Source organism: Electrona antarctica (genome assembly GCF_951216825.1).
Source record: "Electrona antarctica genome assembly, chromosome: 22".
NCBI classification, from domain to species: Eukaryota; Metazoa; Chordata; class Actinopteri; order Myctophiformes; family Myctophidae; genus Electrona; species Electrona antarctica.
The window spans coordinates 25,378,287-25,397,004 of NC_136805.1; the positions used below are offsets into that span (position 1 = coordinate 25,378,287).

Consider the following 18,718-nt stretch of genomic DNA (forward strand, 5'->3'; position numbering starts at 1 on the left):
CGGGGGGGAACATTTTCGATGACGTCCCACTGTTGCGCAACATCGACTGTTGCGCAACAGACGCTCCCAGCCTGTGGAGCGATGCGATCGGTTTTGATATCAATAATCTCCGTCCTTTTGATCAATCTTCGTCCTGTGCGCTCGGGGTGCTGATTCCAGAAATAAATACTAATGTTTTGGTAACCCCCAGACTAGGCAAGTAAAATCAACCACTTTACAGGTCAATCTGTAGTTTCTGTACCATGTTCATATAACACTCAGGATTTTACTATGTACAGGACTATGTGGGTACTCTGTAAATATGTCAGGAGTTACGGCTTCTAATGGGGCCTCAGTGGTGCTGTAGACACATGCAGGGCATTCATGACGTTTTGCATTTTGACACATGTTTTGTGTCATTCGCTCCCCTGCCCGCCGTCCCTTTCCTGTCGGTCTCCACGGCATACTGTCTAATAAAAACTGGGGGCCCGTGAAATAATAAATAAATGAGAGCTACTGTATCTAGTGACATTTAGGAGAGACGGGAGAGGAGAGGATAAAAAAGAACGCCATAAAAAAAAAGCTGTTCTCTGTCTGATAAACACATTGCGCTTACCCACATCTAACAGCCTTCTGCTTGATTTATAAATTGTCCTATGATGGTGTTGCGCACATAAATCATTGTTCACATGACGCTCGTACTTCATGATAATCATGACAGTCATGTTTCAGGGCTAGTTGCATGGTAGCAACTGGTTGGACTGCTATTCGTTACCAAGGGGTGAGCCTCCAGGCTCCTGCCCTCCACAAACCAATGCGGCTCGGAAAGGGGGTGTGGTGAATTAAATAACTTGTTTTGTACAGCGCAAAGTCCGCACACCTTGGGGAAACAAAGTTTTACTAATCTAGCGTATGCCTGCGTGTCAATATTGTCAAAATAGACAGCAACAGTAAAGGTGAACTGCTGTTCGGCTGCTGGACCTACGTTGTTCTACATCGCTCGGTAAATGGCCATTTCAGACTATATTATGTGACCAGCTGTTGACTGCGTTGGACCAGCTGGAACAGAACAATAACCTGTGCCGAGCGTTTAAAAGTAGCTAAAGATGACTTCAGAGATTCCGGAGATTTTCAAGACGCTTCTTGAGTATCCGTTTTCTGTCCCTGTCCTTGATGACAACGGTAAGAATCTGTGAAAGCAAAGAAAGAACCGCTTTGTCAATGTGTTGCAAACTGCAGGCTATCATGGCTTTAATCGTGACAATCATATTTGTATAGCAGCATTGATTGGTTGATTTATTAACAGTTTGCAGAATTACAGTACATTTCAAGTACAACCATACAAAAACTGTTAACTGAGTGGACGACACCATAAAGCTTCTGTAAACCCTGTAAACCACTTGTGGGGCCCACCATTTTCAATTCATCAAAACATCTGGAGACGTACGAATATACACAACAGGAAATCATCGATAGGAGGTAAAAAGGGAAAAGAAACATACAGTGACGGGGAAACGGGTGGGTGGGGATTCAGATTTTACGGGGGCCAGTTTCGAATTGCAGCCGTCCATAGGTGCCCTTTGAGAGCGGTTTTGAAGGAGTCAAGGGATTCGCATGTCTTAATGACTGTTGGTAGGGCGTTCCACATTTTGGTGGCATAGGAGCGAAAATAATTTAGTCCCTTGTTTGTGCCGAATCTGGGTTGCACATGGTTAGTTGAACTACCTCTGGTGTTGTGGGTGTGGACTTCGTTGACATTAAGGAAGTATTTAGACAGACCAGGCTACATATCTTGGTGGTGTAGCGAATCTTGTGGACCTGACCCATTGCAAGGTGCTGTACTCTGTTGTCAACCCTAAGCCATTCCAGCCTGTCAAGGGGTGAGTTTTTGATTGATTGAAATATTTATTAACAGTTTGCAGAATTACAGTACATCACTTCGTGAGGCCAAGTGGCAGCGGTGGCCGAACGGATTGCGGAGCGGTCTTGATACCGGAAGGTCACCAGTTCGAATCAGCGGTCCGACACGTTAAAATTACCACCGCTGAAGTGCCCTTGAACAAGGCATTGAACCACTACGATGAAATGTTCTATGAGCAGGGCCTGGCTGGAAACAAGTTCTTGAGCTTAGCCCAGATACCCTGGGTAAATATAGTAATCATTTCATTTCATTTCAAGTAGTAGCCTGAGCAGTTTGTTTTGGGAAGTCTGGAGCCTTGTTTTAAGGGCCTTAGAGGTGCTGGACCAGGAGGTGCAAGCATAGTCGAGGGTCTTCAAGGTGTTTTTGTTGACCAGTGAGGAGATCCTGTATAGGAATCTTTTTCTTTGGTTGACCTTTTTGATTAAGTTGGTGGCCATTTTATCACCGGAAAGATTTGCCTCCAGGATGGAACCTAGGTAGGTAATTTCATCTTTTCGTGTGATAATATTGTCACCCACTCTAACCAAGAAGCCATATGCCTTGCTGAAATTACAATTTGATCCAAATAGAATGGATTCAGTTTTTCCCAGGTGTAAAGATAGTTTGTTTATCAGCGAGTCAGGTGCAGCAGTGCTGAGTCATCTGTCATAGTTGCCGGGGTCTAATTTGCTCCCAGTCTTGTGCAGGGGGGTTACTTTGGCCAGTTTGAAATCTTTAGGGACCATCTTGGGGAGCATCAGTGATAGCCAAGTGTTATATAGCATAACCCCAAATACCAGCCTGGCTGGCTGTGGTGATTTACTCGACAGCATTGGGGTGTGATTGACTCATTGAAAAGGTTGACTCATTTCATCCTAGGAACTTTTATTTAGAAACACCTGCAACACTTCTCTGAGAGAAGTGTTGCAGGTGTTTCTAAATAAAATTTCCTAGGATCTCTGATCAACTGAAATATTACAATTTGCCAGTCTGAATAGTTCATTCAGACGTGAACTGTTGAGTTGACTTGGCGTGCGACGGTGTGACACACACCCCCAAAGACCCCTGGGAGTCTCCGAATCCCGGACTCCACTTTTTTTGAGAACCAATGGTTTGGATAGAAAACAACCACTGGGAGTCCACGGAGTGTGTGTGTGTGTGTGTGTGTGTGTGTGTGATATATCCTATTCTGACTATCGTTCACTTAATATAGCGTGCTGTGAACATTTCTAATCAAAGCCATTTATCTTTGCTAAATTTACATTTGGAAAAACTCAATAGCAACAGTTGCTATTGAGTTTGCTGAGCAACTTCTCTTTGACCAGGTTATTCATGATAATCCACAGACCTCATTGTGAAGTACACCTGGCAATTATATATCTATACCGATGTGCAAGCATTGTGGCCAAAAGTGGTACCCAGTGACTTGTTTTGTTTGGGGTACTACAAACATTTCTGGAAAGCATAAACATTAGTAGTGCTGCGTGCATAAAAACAAACCTGCACTGCACTCAATATAGGCTACTGACTGTAGAATCAAATAACTCCACACAATTTATTTCAGGCCATCGTCAATAGGTCGGAGCAGATGGGTTGTGTACCCATATATTGTTTTTTATTGAGACCGATAGGAGGATAGCATATGGGCCACACAAAATAACCAAACTTGCACAATTTAATCCCAAGGCCAGTATGCATGCAAATGCATGACTATACAGATATGTAAGTCTCAATCAAACCCTGTTAGGTGTTTTGGCTAAAAATAGTCATGCAGTCTGTGATAAGTGTATATATTGTATACTACTCTATGGACTAGCATTATCTGCACCATCCTGTTGTTCCTGGTGGAAAGTAACTAAAGTACTGTACACTTTTGAGGTAATTTTACTTTACTTGAGTATTTCCATTTTTTTATACCTTCTACTCCACTACATGACTAGACTACCACAGAGGCAAATATTATACTTTTTTTTATTGTACTCCACTACAATTATTTGACAGCTTTAGCTACTATAGTTACTTTGCCGATTTTATTAGTGGCCCAATTGTAACACTTTATTTATTATTGTGGGCTCGCTCCAGCGAGCACACACTAGTTTCGACAGTTTATATTTATTCTGCTTCTAACTTTTTTTTTTACATTCTTTATATTCTTTATGGGAGAAAAGGTCCCATTTTTCACAGATGACTTTAAATATATTTAACTAACATTTTTCCTCCCATAGACAATCTATAGGATTCTATCTCCAAATCCACCTCACTTTTGCAGGTTCATTCATTACTCTGGCATACTTTGTCGTAGAAACGTGATTTAAACTTTAGCAAGCTCACACGACTTTGGACTTTTTCGTGGTTCAACAGTATTCGAATACTTTACACGTTTTTTCAGAAAGATTAGAGCCAACTTGGAGGGAGTGACCTTGTTGAGTAGAGTGTGGACACTGAATCTACCAAACAAATTGGTCCCTGCCAAAATATTATTAAAATAAAATTGTCTCATCACTAGATGGCACTGTTGTCTCTTTACCTTCTGTGTCAGTCTGACAGGCATCATGTGCATTGTATGATGAAGCAAACTTAAATGTGGGCAACCCGAGAGTGGTGGTGAACTGTAGGCTATAGGATTTCAGTAATGCAAATAGCCTGCATCCTGCATCCTTGGACTCTCTAAATTGAGAAAGCAAGCAATCATGTCACCCTCCAGGGGTCCTGGTATGCAATATTGTAGCCTACTCTGTACTGTACTATAACGTTGTTGAAGTAGGACTCGTAAAATGTCCATGGGACCCATCTAAATGACCACCCCTGGGTCCTAGGACCCATTACATTGAAAACTTATTTACATCACTGGGATTTCATATAGAGCTTACAGATTCAGTTTGTTATATAGGCCTAATCATGACTTAGTACCTTCATGTGTAGTACTAGTAGCAGTTTCATGACGGCATTCTTGTGGGTCCGTGTAAGGCACTCAAAGCAGAGAGATCTAAAGGCTTAAAGGGCCACTTCATCCCTTTTGCAACCAGAGCTTATTTTAATGATGTTTAGGACACAAACACTTTCCTGGGTTTTTTTTAAGTGTTTAATGTGTTTTAGATATTTCAGTCATGACGCCATGTTCATGACCAAAAACCTGTTCTCTCCTCCGTGTCATCAGTGCCCATACCCGAGGCGGGGTTGGTGAAAGGGCCTTTCTTTGTGAAGTTTGCATGTTCTCCCTTTGTCCCCTAGTGTAGGTAGGTGCCCTCACAAAGAACATGCAGTAATCGTGGTCTCTAAACTACCTCCCCCTGGCCAGCTGGGGCACCTGATGGAGGAGAAAAGAACGGGTCAGAATCACGTGTTCCTTCCACACGCTACGTCCAGCCGGGGAAACTCCCCCCTATCAGGTGAAAAGAAGCAGCTTGGACTCCTCATGCATTGAAGGAAGCATGAGGTCAGTCCGTTGCCCCCCCAGGTTGGCAGAGGAAGTGTAGCGCCCAGGATTACATTAGATAATTGACACTGGGTGCAAAAATTGTGGGATAAGAAATGTCCCTTAAATTAAAGGACATGTTTTAGTTTTTACTTTTATTTATTCGCACAATAAAAACGGTACAAAAAACATTAAGAGTAAATACGTGCAGGTGAGAAAGGAAACCCTAAAGGGCTTATACATGGTTCTCACTTAAAATAATAAACAAATAGTATGTTAAACAAAGTAATCAAACATAACATATAACAACATAATAATAATAATATTTGAATCAAAGATTCAGATGGTGGGGTTTGCAGAGAGAATTCCAGACCACAATTATACCCTCGGTCATCTGACAATGGCACTGCATCGTACATGCTTTACGAGTTAATAAAAAGCACATATGTACATCTTTTTGCCACAGCATGGGCAGGTTCTACTAATGACAAGATGACTGACAAAATGACCATTAACATAGATAGATCAGGAAGGTGGCGTTCAAAATTAAATGTTTTGATTGACTAGTGGGGTGACTTCATAAGGGCACTATGTGTGTTGCATTTGCAGATAATCAATCAACATTAACAACTTCTAACAAGCATAGTATAGAACATTATGTGCTAGTTGTTTATTGTGGAAACAAATGGTTCCCTAGCTATGTGGCCCATAGGTCAGGACTCAGGAGCCTGTCTCCTGTTTCCTTAGCGTGAAGCAGCTTGATGTGCAGTTGTGTACAATGTGAGTATGTCGTAGGGTCTTTCCCCCAAGCCAACCCTTGATCCTGTGTCCCAAGGATGGAGCCATTCTTGGGTAACTGTTTTATAGTCTTTGGTATGACTTCTTTGGTATGAATCGTCCAGAGATTGAGCCCTGACCTCCCAATCTCAGGACGGACAACCAGACTTTTCCCCCAAACCTTTTAGCTCGAGACCCAAAAGAGAGCAGCGCCATGGGTTACCCCTACTGGTTGGTGGGGGGCATCTGATCTGTTCAATGGAGAGGGAACTGAGTAAGATAAGGTAGTGTGAACCTCTGTGTGTGTGTTATACTCTCCCGGTAAAACTTCACTATCAGGTAACTCCATGTGCATCAGGGGAGGCATGTGGTTGTCAACACTCTCCACAGGCCAAAAAGTGGGAGTTGGCAACGACGGGGACCGCAGTACACAGGGGGAACTGTCTGGTGATGACAAAACTGGTGAGAAAATACAAATAATAACCCAACTAATAGTTCAAAAAGAAAGTTATTTCAAGTTTAAATGTGTGAAACAAAGTGTGCAGGTGGTTGAATGTGGACAAAATGTATGTTATTTACACATTAGTAACTAACGTACCACTTCTGTTTTGGACCCCAGGAAGAATAGCCACGCTTTTGCAAGTGCTAATGGGGAAGTTTTATAGTTCCAAGAGGAAATCTGTACCACAGTGTTTATGTAAACTCAACTGTTCTCAAATGTCTTTACCAATCCATCTTTCTTTGACCAGTCGAAACGGGTGTGAGTTTGACTACTAACCAACATACAGAGTTTTTAAAGATAGATGAATATGGCATGTGTGCCACTCACATCCTAAATACCCCCCCCCCCCACACACACACACACACACACACACACACAAACAAGCACACACACAAGCACAAATATACACCCCCACCAAACCCTGTGTGAACCCACTGACTAGTGTTCTAGTCGAGCAGTGGGACACACACATACACACACACACACGTGACTGAAAACTGCTGTGTCATGCTGACAGTGGTCCTGTCCTCAGACGTGCAACCATATTTGTATTGCCAGAGAAGTGGCATGCTAGTTGTGACGCAGGCGATCCCATTTAGGTTTCACTTGTATTCATGCCATCCAAATATGTGGGTGACTCTGAGACTGATTAACTTAGCTTTGTGGGACTATTTAATCGCTTTATCCTGATACACAATCATGGCAAAATTACATAATACACAATACAATCATCAGTGTTAATATAACTGTGATAGACCCAAATGGACACTAAGGGTTTTACTGTGTAATAATACTGTCATGTAACTAATAGTAATGCAATATACTATTGGTTACTATTAGAAGAATATAGCAACAATTAAGTTGCTATATTCTGTCAATATCCTGCAATAAGTACTGGATCCAGTTGAAACAATTTGAGTGGATGTTCCATTCAATGAACTTTTTCTCAACCCGCAGGTTAGAACCCAGACATAGAGCATAACATGTTCTGAACTTCTGAAGGTATAACAATGACTGATTTTACTGTGATATTTAATACCCCGAGCCCCACCATCATAGTGAATGCAGAATTCAATGTGCTAGAGAGAAAATGCAAGGTCCAAGCGTCAATCTCTTTCTTACACTTGACCTCATGAAAGCTATCGGGGGACTGGGGTGGGGTGTAAGTTACAAGCTACATTGTTTGAGAGGCTGTCTTTTTCACCAACTATACATAGGATATGCATCTGATCTCAAGGGCAAAGTAGTGTTTTATTTTGTTTTGTAAATGGCCTGTGCTGACTTGTCTGTGTCATGCCTGTATAGAGTAAATGCTGCCCTTATGATATAGGCCAGTGCTTCGATATTGACAGTATAGAATCAATAATTCTGAGAACACGTGACTAATAATAGGATATGCATATCTCCACCGACCACACTGTCTGTCTGTCTTTGGGTATATCATTAATAATAACTCTTAAGAGACACATTAATTAGTGGGTTCTTGTCTGTTTACTGGAGCAATGTGATGGCACGTGTTCCAATGACGTGCTTTCTTTAGTAGCAGACTAGTTACTACTAATACTTACTAGTTGACCTTGAAGACAGGAGACCCTGAGTGCCTGTTCAGGCTACACTGTTATGGTGAAAACAGATTATCACGAGACGTATGTATTTTGGTCCTCACTGGTGAGAACATACACCCACCGCTATACAAAGCTCTTGCCATCACTATGGGCTGTAGGGTTAGGATTGAGTGATGCACACACTATGTCATATTTATTGAACCAACATACCGGTATAAATGCAGCACAATGCAAGTTTAACCATAACTCACTAGACACAAGCCGTCAAGCCTCATCATAGAAGATTAGTTGACCTCCTTTCACATTTACTTTTGTTTAAAAAGCCATTATGTTCTAATGACTTGTCCTTAGTGCAGCTGGTGGCCAAAACATTACCAACACACTAATATGTGTATTGCTTGATAAACTAAAATGTACTGCTTGAGTAACAAGCATAAATAAAGCATAAATAAAACGTAAAATCTGAATCGCCCCCCCCCCCCCCTGTTGTTCTTTGACTATATAGAAGTGTCTATTTGTACGTATCTAAATGTTTTGATGAATTGAACATGGTGGACCCTCTTGTAAACAAGTGTAATGCTTAATTGGGTCGTCCACTCACAGTTAACAGTCTTTGTATTGAGTTTGTGCTTGAAATGTACTGTAATTCTGCAAACTGTTAATAAATATTTCAATCAATCAAAAGGCTATGTGCCAGTTATTGTGGATAATAAGACGCAGTGTCACAATGAATAAGTCATGTCTCCAGGTCATCATCCAGTCATGATGAAACGTCATATATGAATATATGAATGTCTCAGGCATATCTGACGTTTCTCCTCTGTGCAGCAGCACCCACGTTTCCAACACATGTTTACATGGAGCCTGGCTGTTCTATTGGATAGCCACTGCTGGCGACATGTAACATATGACAGCTGCAGACGGCACATGTTTTTCAACGTGATAGCAATTTTGTGCTGGAGAGAGACCACACAGTTGTCAGTTGGTCGGAGATACGACAGCGTACGTACAAGAACAACATTTAGGTCGAGTAAAATTGTTAATGAGGCGCCAAAGTATCCGTTGCTACTATTATTGCCTGTTGGGTTGTTTTCTTTCAATCGCTGGAACATGTTCAGTCTTCTTTGTCATTCTTTGAGAAAACAACAGAATCCGAAACGGATAAAGGAAGGCTGCACAACTGTGATATGGACTACTTCCCTTACTTCGTTCTACGTAGTTTTGAAAAATGAACGTCGTTCCTCTGCCACTTTTGACATTCCTCTAATTATTCATTTCAGAACATGTTATTTCAACCAATGGTCTCTCGACTTGTTGAAACGATGCCCATTGGTTTGTCTCCGCGCTTGTTTGCCCGCCTCGTTTACGGGCAGAACGTTAATATTCATGAATCATGTTGTGTTTCATTGTTTGACCCCAAACCAATCAGTAGCAGTCTGATTAATTTACAACGCTAATATTCATTACGCTTGACCCAAAACCTGCCTAACAACAGCAGGCTGTTTCATATTTAGAATGTTAATATATTTTCTTTTCTTTTTTGTTTACGGTCTGTGGTTTAATATTCATGATGTGTGACGCAAAGCTCACCTATCAACAGCAGGAGGCGCGGCTTCGATTGACCATCGAATTGTTGTAGAATTGGGCCATGCACAGCACACACTGCACTGTTCTGTGATGTCTTGAACAGTGTTCTTACCTCTCAGCACCTATGAACGAATTGCGCTTATTTCAAATCCAAGGACAGCTTCAAAGTGGGGGAATATATTTGGTAACCGGCTACTGTAACTCCACTTGTTATTGAGCTAACATAAATAATTTGAGGGATATTTAGTTTGTTAATAATTCCGTAAAACAAAGGAGCAAGGATGTCTAAGGATCCATTAACCATCACACTGGAAACGACCACGGGGTTGCATGGGTCACTCCCTGTGGTTATAAAGAAAATAATGGAAACACCACCACCGAATTTACTCGAGGGCGACGACGGTAAGTCCAGCAGGTTCGTGTGTGGAGCAAGAAAGAGTTCGTATTTGAACGAGTTTAGCCGAAACATCCCGAAACTGCTTGCGCGCACGTCCACTGTCCACAACCGAGAAATAGTGGTCAATTATAACTGGGATATTTTACATTGAGACAACACGGGAGATAAATAAAAGAGTAGGCCTATAAGCTTAAATAATTGTAAAATAAAAGAACATAATCGGTTTATTAATGTTAATTGTTGTTTTGCCTTGTCATAAAAATAACTGGTTTTATCCCTACAGTGAGGGGGTCCAGTGGCTCTGTTATGGTGTGGGGACTCATGCATTAGTGCAATGTGTAAGGAAAAGTGAGGTGAAGTGAGGAGTGCTCTTATCATCGTACGTAAAATAGACACTATGTCTATTTGCTCAGACACTATGACGTAAAATTGTCCATTCATTGTCAATGGGAATTTAATGTTTGTGTAGGACAAAGTTTGTGAACATACCGGTACACTAAAAGCAGGATATAATGATAGAGAAAGACAATTCAAAATTCTACACAGACTCCATTATACACCTCTACTGAGAAGCAAGCTTGGTCTCAGCTCTCCTAACTGTAATAAATGTGACACAGAAGTTGGTACATATGCACATATGCTTTGGAAATGTACAAAGATACAGGTGTTTTGGAATGAGGTGAAGAATGAGCTGGACACCTTGCTTGGATATAATTTGAACTTGTCACCTCTCCAGTGTGTACTAGCAGCTAAGGTATCAGTGCAAGGACCAGACACAACGTCAAATTGGTTGGTTGGTTGGAATACTCTTATACATAACAAGCTTTGGATTCATAGAGACGTTCCTACACTGGATGATTGGTACAAGGAGGTAATGACTGTGGTTCCTCTGGAGAAACTGACTTATCTCCTCCGTGATAACATGGAAGGGTTCACAGTCTTATAGTGGACTCTTCTAGACTGCGCTTCAATGTACCTTATTGAACGGTAGTGAATAACAAAGACTCTGGTGACCTGTAATGTACAATCATGTCAAGACTGGTGTACTCGTTTTGTCTTGTTTTCTTTTTTTTGTATTATTATTATTTTTTTGTCTGCATTGTAATGTCCGTATTGTGGTTGTTTTCCTATGTTGTGTTTAAAAAAGAAAAATGTGTGGTTCTATATACATTGAATTGCGATTGTTCAGCTGTGAAATTTCAGAGCCTCAATAAAAATACATTGAAAAAAAAAAAGCAGGATATAACAAGAGCATCTCTTAGACTAGAGCATCAGAATGTCAAATGCAGGATGCTGGGATTAGACTGTCAGCAAGATCAGTACATCCACAGCTACATAGAAAGGGATTTATTGGCAAAACTAGTAAATTAGGGAGGAAAAGGGTAAACACAAAAGAGAAAGGGATGTATCCTAGGGTTGCTGTGTAAAGCACTCCTTACAAAAACAAATACACATTTGAGAGTGAAGTGCTTCAAAAGCCATATGTACTGTACTGATGTGAAAAATCTGTACCGTAACACATTTCCGTGTTAAGCTGGGCATAGGAGGGGCAAGCACCCTTCAAAAACTCTAGGACAGTGGTTCTCACCAGGCAGGGATCCTCAGGGTTCATTGAGGGGGTTCCAAATAGACCATTAAAAGTCTGTAAACTCAAATGGAGCCTCACAGGTTCCCTTCCATTTATTTTGTACACTCAGAGTTCCTTGAAATCAAAAGGTTTGAGGAATGGCATTGACTGGCATACTCACCGATACCAGCATTTTAGGCAGTATCGGCAGCTTTATGAATGTTTGATACCTAAAGTAAAGGGGACCAGTGGCTCTGTTTTGGTGTGATGACTGGGGGCATTTTCCTGTCACGGTTTGGGTGTATTAGGCCACTTAGAGGGAAGAGTCACTGTAAATCAATAGAAAGATATTCAGAGTGATCATTTTTATCCCATGATGAAACACTTCTATTCTGTTTGCAGTGGTCTCTCCCAGGATGTCAATGACCCCATGAAACTAGGGGTCACTGAATGGTTTTATGAGTATCATGAACATACTCATTTGTAATCACCAGATCATAACCAAATTGGCAAATGTAGTTCGGTTGACTTGAACGAAGACACGTTCTGGCTCGCCTCAACAGAGCTGCAGTTCTAAAGACACAAGAAGAACTCAATTCAACACGCCTATAGTATATTTTCTACAGACAGCACTATCCACCATCGTCATTAAAAAATAAAACACCAAATGGGCCCGGACGGTTAGCTCAACTGTCTGGGCACCTAGGCTGCTGAGCCAGCCTGACGGCGTGCCGTGGGCTCGACTCCCGATCCCGACAGCCTTTGCCACATGACTTTCCCCCCCCATCTCTCTCCTTCCTGTCAGTATACTTTCAACCTATCAATAAAGGCAGAAAAAGCCAAAACATTTATATTTAAAAGAGAAAAAAAACACTAAATGGGGTACAACTATTTGAAGGTTCATATTGGAGCTGTTCTGGTAGCTCATAAGTCATAATGGCCCAACGTCTTAACACATTTTATCTTGGATTTTCATTGTCTGTATTTGGGGCATTTTCAGTGGACGTTCTGATAAATTGTCCCATTGACCTCCATAGTTAGATTAGACTGCCTTCTGCTCCTTACTCATCATGTCACATTACTTCATTCATGGAAATAAAAAGTCATTCTTTCACCAAGTTGCCCACTCCTCCGGAAGCATCGAATCAACTCTTGAGTGTGTGTCTTGTCTGCGTGTATACATTTTGTTGGAGTGTGAAAATGTCTGTTTCATGCTTGTGTGCATATATGCACCACTCTGCTGTGCTGACATACACTGTTGTGTGTACTGTTGTCTTCCAGAGACAGACAAAGAGAAGCTTGGCCTTGGTGACAATGTTGACCTTGGTGGAGGAGGGAGTGGGCTTGGGCCTTCAGCCGCCCTGACCCCAGCCATCTGGGACAAGACTATCCCTTATGATGGTGAGAACTTCCACCTGGAGTACATGGACCTGGAGGAGTTCCTGATGGAGAATGGAATCACCCCCTCCTTGGATGAAGACTCGCCAAAGAGTAGTCAGGAAAGAGCGAAGGAGAAGACAAAGGCCACAGTGGTTGCTCGTGCTGCCCAGGCAACGAAGGCCCCTGTGACCGCCAAGGCCAAGACCCCTGCCGCCCAAGTGGGCCTGCTGCCCATACTGGAGCTGGACTATAGTGAAGAGGAAGTTATCATCAGTGCAGGTGAGTGAGGACAGCAGGGAAAGATGGAAGGAAGTGAGGAAAGTTTGGAGTGAGGATTTTTGTCCCTTCTTAAAGTTGACAGTGTAGGATTATTATTGGGATCATGGGCCCAGTTTGAGAATCTTAATAAACAAGCAATCTGTGTATGTCATCAACGCAACTGTTTAGTGTTTTTTCATTCATTATTGACACAGAACAGTTTGAGTTATTCATGCAGTTCAGTCAGCGGCAATAATGAAAAAGTGAGGTTCCTCCGGAAAAGTTATTTACTGAAGTATTCTGTACATTACATAGCACTTTATAGACTAGGGGCTCCAATTTCGTCGCCGCCTTTACCCGTGACGTGGCCCGCTATTCAGCCGCTGCAGATTTGCGGGAAAAAAAATAATGGTTAAACTACGTGTCGATGTAGATGTCGATGTATTAAACATTATTTTCAAAATAGTAAAAAAAATCTTTTTATAAGCTGCTCCACTTTTATGAAGTGCTCCACTTTTATGAAGTGCTGTTAGAAATGTACAGAATACTTCAACTAACATGTTTGCATAGAATGAAAGAAGCAGCAGCAGCATATTTATGTTTATGTTTTTGACCTGTTGAGCACCCTTTCTCCACCTGTTGGAGTCGCTCTAAACATGGGCCTAGGCTATACATGCTTGTTAGTGTGTTAAAAGTCACACAACACTAGAATGTTCTATGTGTGGAGTTGGGGAGTGGGAGGGAAAAATAGAAACTGGTCTAACTGGGTAGATAATGGCAGTGTTTTGCATGTATCTACTACTTGTTATATTAAGTTCCGCAGGCAGCTTGATGTACAAGTACACCCCCTGAACATGATACTACTGCAGGGATTTCCCCCCAATCTAACCCTTAATGCTGAGTGTAGAGCAGGGAAGCATTCACCTTAAATTATATTTCTCACCATCCTTCACACAGAGATGACCACAGACGAGAACAGGATGACCCCAGAGCCTATCAAGCCTGAGGAGGTCGAGGTGGACGTCAACTTTGAGCCAGACCCCACTGACCTGGTGTTGTCCAGTGTGCCTGGAGGTGAACTGTTCAATCCACGCAAGCACAAGTTCACAGATGAGGAGCTCAAGCCTCAACCAATGATCAAGAAAGCAAGGAAGGTGTTAGTTCCCGAGGAACAGAAGGTAAGCTTAGGGAATTTCTCAATACTGACACTGCATCAGGTGCAACGTCAGTCTTAAATATTCATAGTTTTTACTTTTATTTAAAAAATATATACATATATACTTTTCTCGTCTTAGGATGATAAGTACTGGCAGCGGAGGAAGAAGAACAACGTTGCGGCAAAGCGTTCTCGTGATGCTCGCCGGTTAAAGGAAAACCAGATTACTGTCCGCGCCGCGTTCCTTGAGCGTGAAAACGTGGCACTGCGAACAGAAGTGGGTGAGCTCCGGAAGGAATGTGGCCGCTTCAAGAATGTTGTATCCAGCTATGAATCCAAGTTCGGAAGACTGTAAGAGACTGCATTAACAATTATATGTGCACATACACACATAACTGGCCTGCCGCTATTGCCGTACTAGTTTAGTTTCCCAGGTCTAAATTAGTCGTTGAGTAGATGGCTAGAATAAAAACTAGCAGTACACTGGGTGCCTAGACATGAAGTTGAGAATTATTGCCCTTTTGCACATAAGATTGCATCAGTCATAAAAAAAGAAAGAAAGAAAATCAGGCCAGGGATTTGCTGTGTCATTGTTGTCTTAACCCAATTTATAGTGGTCAAAGTAGTGCCTCACAGATTACATTTTCTCCTGTTCCACTGAAAAGATATTACTCAACTCAGTGGTATGCAAGGAATTGGACAAAGGAGAGCTGAGAAAGAGACGAGGGGTAAGAAAGTGGAGGGAGAAATTGTTAAACTGTCAACCATTTATACATGAAGAAAAAATACAATGCGTCTCTCTGGAATCATGTATTCTTACATTCAAGTAGTAATATTTCACAAACGAATATTACATGAATTCATTACATTCAGGCTCACACAGCAGCAAGGCATCAATGTTTGTTAACGTTGTATGAAATTAAATATGGCATTAACCTCTCTTCCCTTAACCTCATGTTGAACTTCCTTCCTGTTTCCTGTGTGATTCACCTCCCTGTTTCTCTTTTCTTTCAAGTGCGCTGCAAGAGGAAGACTCCTAGACTATCACTGATTTATTCATTTATTTTTTCTGGTGGAAATGGGGGAAGTGAATAAATGAATCATGCAGCTGGACTGGTGCATGACCAGATGGAGATGAGGATGAAGAGGAAGGGTGTGTGTGAAGATATACATGACATTTCCATGTATAAACAATATGGCATGCTATAGGATTTTGTCTTTTTTAAAAGAGTTCTATTTTTATTTCACTGGTTTTGTTTTTAAAAAACCATACATTTGTGTTAATGGACTGCTAAGAGCTTCTTCAGTGCACCACATTTATGGTGTGCTCAGCTCAGTTTTGTACACCATTTTGCCGAATTAGATAATCGAGAGGATTTGGGATGAGACTTGGTGTGGAGGCATGGATAACCCTAACCCGTTTGTCTGGGGTGGGGGTTGAGGGGTGACTTTATTCTTCAGGGAAAAAATTCAGTATCCAAGAAAGTCATAATAGCTTGGAAAAAACAATATGCTGATTTCAACTTTAATTTGCAATAAGTAAGTGGCTCAGGGGGTAGAGTGGCCATCTCCCGGTTCTATCCCCAGCTCCTCCTGGCTTTGTGTTCAAGTGTCCTTGAGCAAGACACTGAACCCATAACTGTTCCCGATGAGCAGTGGTGCCTTGCATGGCTGCCTCTGCCGTCAGTGTGTGAATGTTTGAATGTAATGCAGCTTTTAAAGTGCTTTGGATAACAGGCATTATAGCAATGCAGACCATTTAAGTTTGCTTCAACTCCTTTCCACTATTTTAAATACCGGTAAGCTTTGAAAAACACACTCTTATATTTTTCACATTGTATATTGTTACAATGACAAAAAAAAGAGAAACTGTAGTGTGTACTCTACTGCACCAGTTGCACATATTTGTACTTTATGGTTTGTCATATTTCTTTGAGTCTTCATCTCACGATTGTTAAGCCTAATATTAGGCTTTATCCTATAGCATTTCATTCTTGTTTGTGGAGATAAGTCAGATTCTCTTGTGATTTGTCTTGACCTGTTATTTTAATGCCAACAATGCTTCGGAAATGTCATACTGTGTAGAGTACATTGACACATGTAAATATAACTATATTTTCTATACTTGTTTCATTATTTTACAAAAAAATAAAAATAAATAAATAAAAATATATATGCACATACATACATACATTAGAATTTTTATTTTTAGAACCCGATATCTAGAAAACCTACTTCTCTTTCCTCACCTAGCTTCTCAGGAAACTTGCGTGATCTGCCATCATGGATTAACTCCTGTACCGCTAACAATTCGAGGGGCAAATATGAACCTTCTGGCTCAAATTGAAGTGCCCTCACAGGCTCACACAGCTGTGGGAAATGTGGGTTGCAGGGTTTTGTTTTATTTTGACTAAACAAACCATGAAGTCTCTTGGACAAGTCTTGGACCTGTCATAAACAAGAATCCCTTTAATAGTTTTGTGTCTTAATTACGCTTCGGCCACATGAATGCAGTCTAGGGGGCAACAAACAATTTTGGAAAATATCATGAGCTAAAGTCAAGCTTTTGTCCTAGGTTTTCTGGGATTTGCACTTATCCAAAAAAAAAAATGTTTTACAATGCACCGTGTATTTATATGTTTTTATACCGGAGTGAAAGCTAATGAGAAAGGGGTATGTTGCTGTGGTGCTTTCATCCCCTTGTATTGTAATTTTTGTTTATATTAACCCATTAAAACCGGAAAGCAATTGTGTCATTCTAGATTTGAGCTATATATATAGCAAAATACGTTTTTCAGAAAACTCTTAGGATTTAGAAATAGAACAGTGGTTCTCAAAAATAACAGATATACAAGCTCACAGCGTGTTATTTCATGCCACATTGTGAGCTTGTAAACCTATTTTTGAAAAATCATTAAAGTGAATCTTTGTTCTTGAAAATGTTAAATAATTTAGCACAAATTTTCAGATGGGGTCCTTGGGGCACATTTTCTTTTTGAGAACTACTGATTTTGAAGGCATTTGTAGAATAGGCCTCAGGTCTGGCTTAAAAAATATATTCATGTAAAAGTAAGGGAATATTTCAACCAAAGCTCTCATCATTTTTCAGGGAAAGGTATTTACTTGTGAAATCATGCAAATACTTTTTTTCGTTGAGCACATTACTGTAGTTGCTCAAATTAAAACAATTCAAGATGTTCAGGCGTTGGTTCCCACCTGCGCCTGGCAGTTAAATAAAACTTTCGGGCAGATGGACTTTGCTTTCAGGTTGCCCGACCGGGCAAGTGCTCATTTGAGAGGGGACACAACAGTCTATAAACAGTGCTGTCTTTTGGTCTGTGGAATGTACAATAGGTTGTGAATGTACAATAGTTTACCTATAATGTGCTCTTTTCACTGTTGCTACACTTAAAAAATATAAAAACAAGTGTGAACCCATAGTCATTCATATGTTTGTAGTACTTTTCGGGCAAGTGGGCATGACCTGTACTTGCCCTCTGAGATGTTAGTGTCAACCCCTATGTAGGCTCCAATGTAATAATCATACTGAATGATAGTCTACACAGGCAAAGCTGACTTGAGTGACTCCCTTGACAAATGAGCTTCCCGACTTGTTTGTCATTTTTATGAATTTGCTTTTTATATGCAAGTTGTTTAACTGGTACAGTAACATTTTGAGGGACCTGTTAACTTGTTTTTTATTCTTTTGTAAACAATGAATTGTTAGCATTTTAAATGTGACTATTTTGTGTCCCAACTTTTATAATTTTATTAGTAAAGAAAGCATTGTTGGAAAAACGAAATCATATTTGTGGCAATTTGCAGCACATCTACTGTATATTCAGAGTGTCACCAAGTCAACCAAACAGCATATAATGAGGCTTCAATTATCCACAGTCAGGTCCATTTCCAATATACAAAAATAACAGCTGGCAGAATATTGAAACTTCAATTCATAATTCAGTGTAGCTGTATGGGATAAAACAATGTTGGCGTCATTGGCAACGTTTAAATCCTAAAAAAGTTCAAAACTTCCAGGGCCAAATTCCAAACGGTATGTGTGTGTGTATATATATATACACACACACACACATATACACACACACACACACACACACAAAGGGGCATTGTCATTACCCCTGCTAACCACCTCTGATATAGTGTAGTGACTAGCTATATCAGAACACAACACAGTAATGTTCATATTGGCGTACAATTAATGTGCAATACAGCCA

At 40.9% G+C, this 18,718-nt stretch overlaps 1 protein-coding gene across 2 annotated transcripts; it reads left to right on the forward strand.

The window, feature by feature from the left end:
- Positions 1-1,031: 1,031 nt before the first annotated feature.
- tefa (TEF transcription factor, PAR bZIP family member a) lies at positions 1,032-16,642 on the forward strand. 2 transcript variants are annotated; one of them, XM_079492177.1, is made up of 5 exons: positions 1,032-1,161; positions 12,971-13,348; positions 14,285-14,505; positions 14,623-14,834; positions 15,499-16,642. In XM_079492177.1, exons 1-5 carry the CDS (start codon positions 1,086-1,088, stop codon positions 15,521-15,523), a joined length of 912 nt encoding a protein of 303 aa, XP_079348303.1. In that variant the 5' UTR covers positions 1,032-1,085; the 3' UTR covers positions 15,524-16,642. The 2 variants fall into 2 exon arrangements, with proteins under 2 accessions (XP_079348303.1, XP_079348302.1); XM_079492176.1 differs by lacking the exon at positions 1,032-1,161 and adding an exon at positions 9,824-10,127.
- Positions 16,643-18,718: the final 2,076 nt, after the last annotated feature.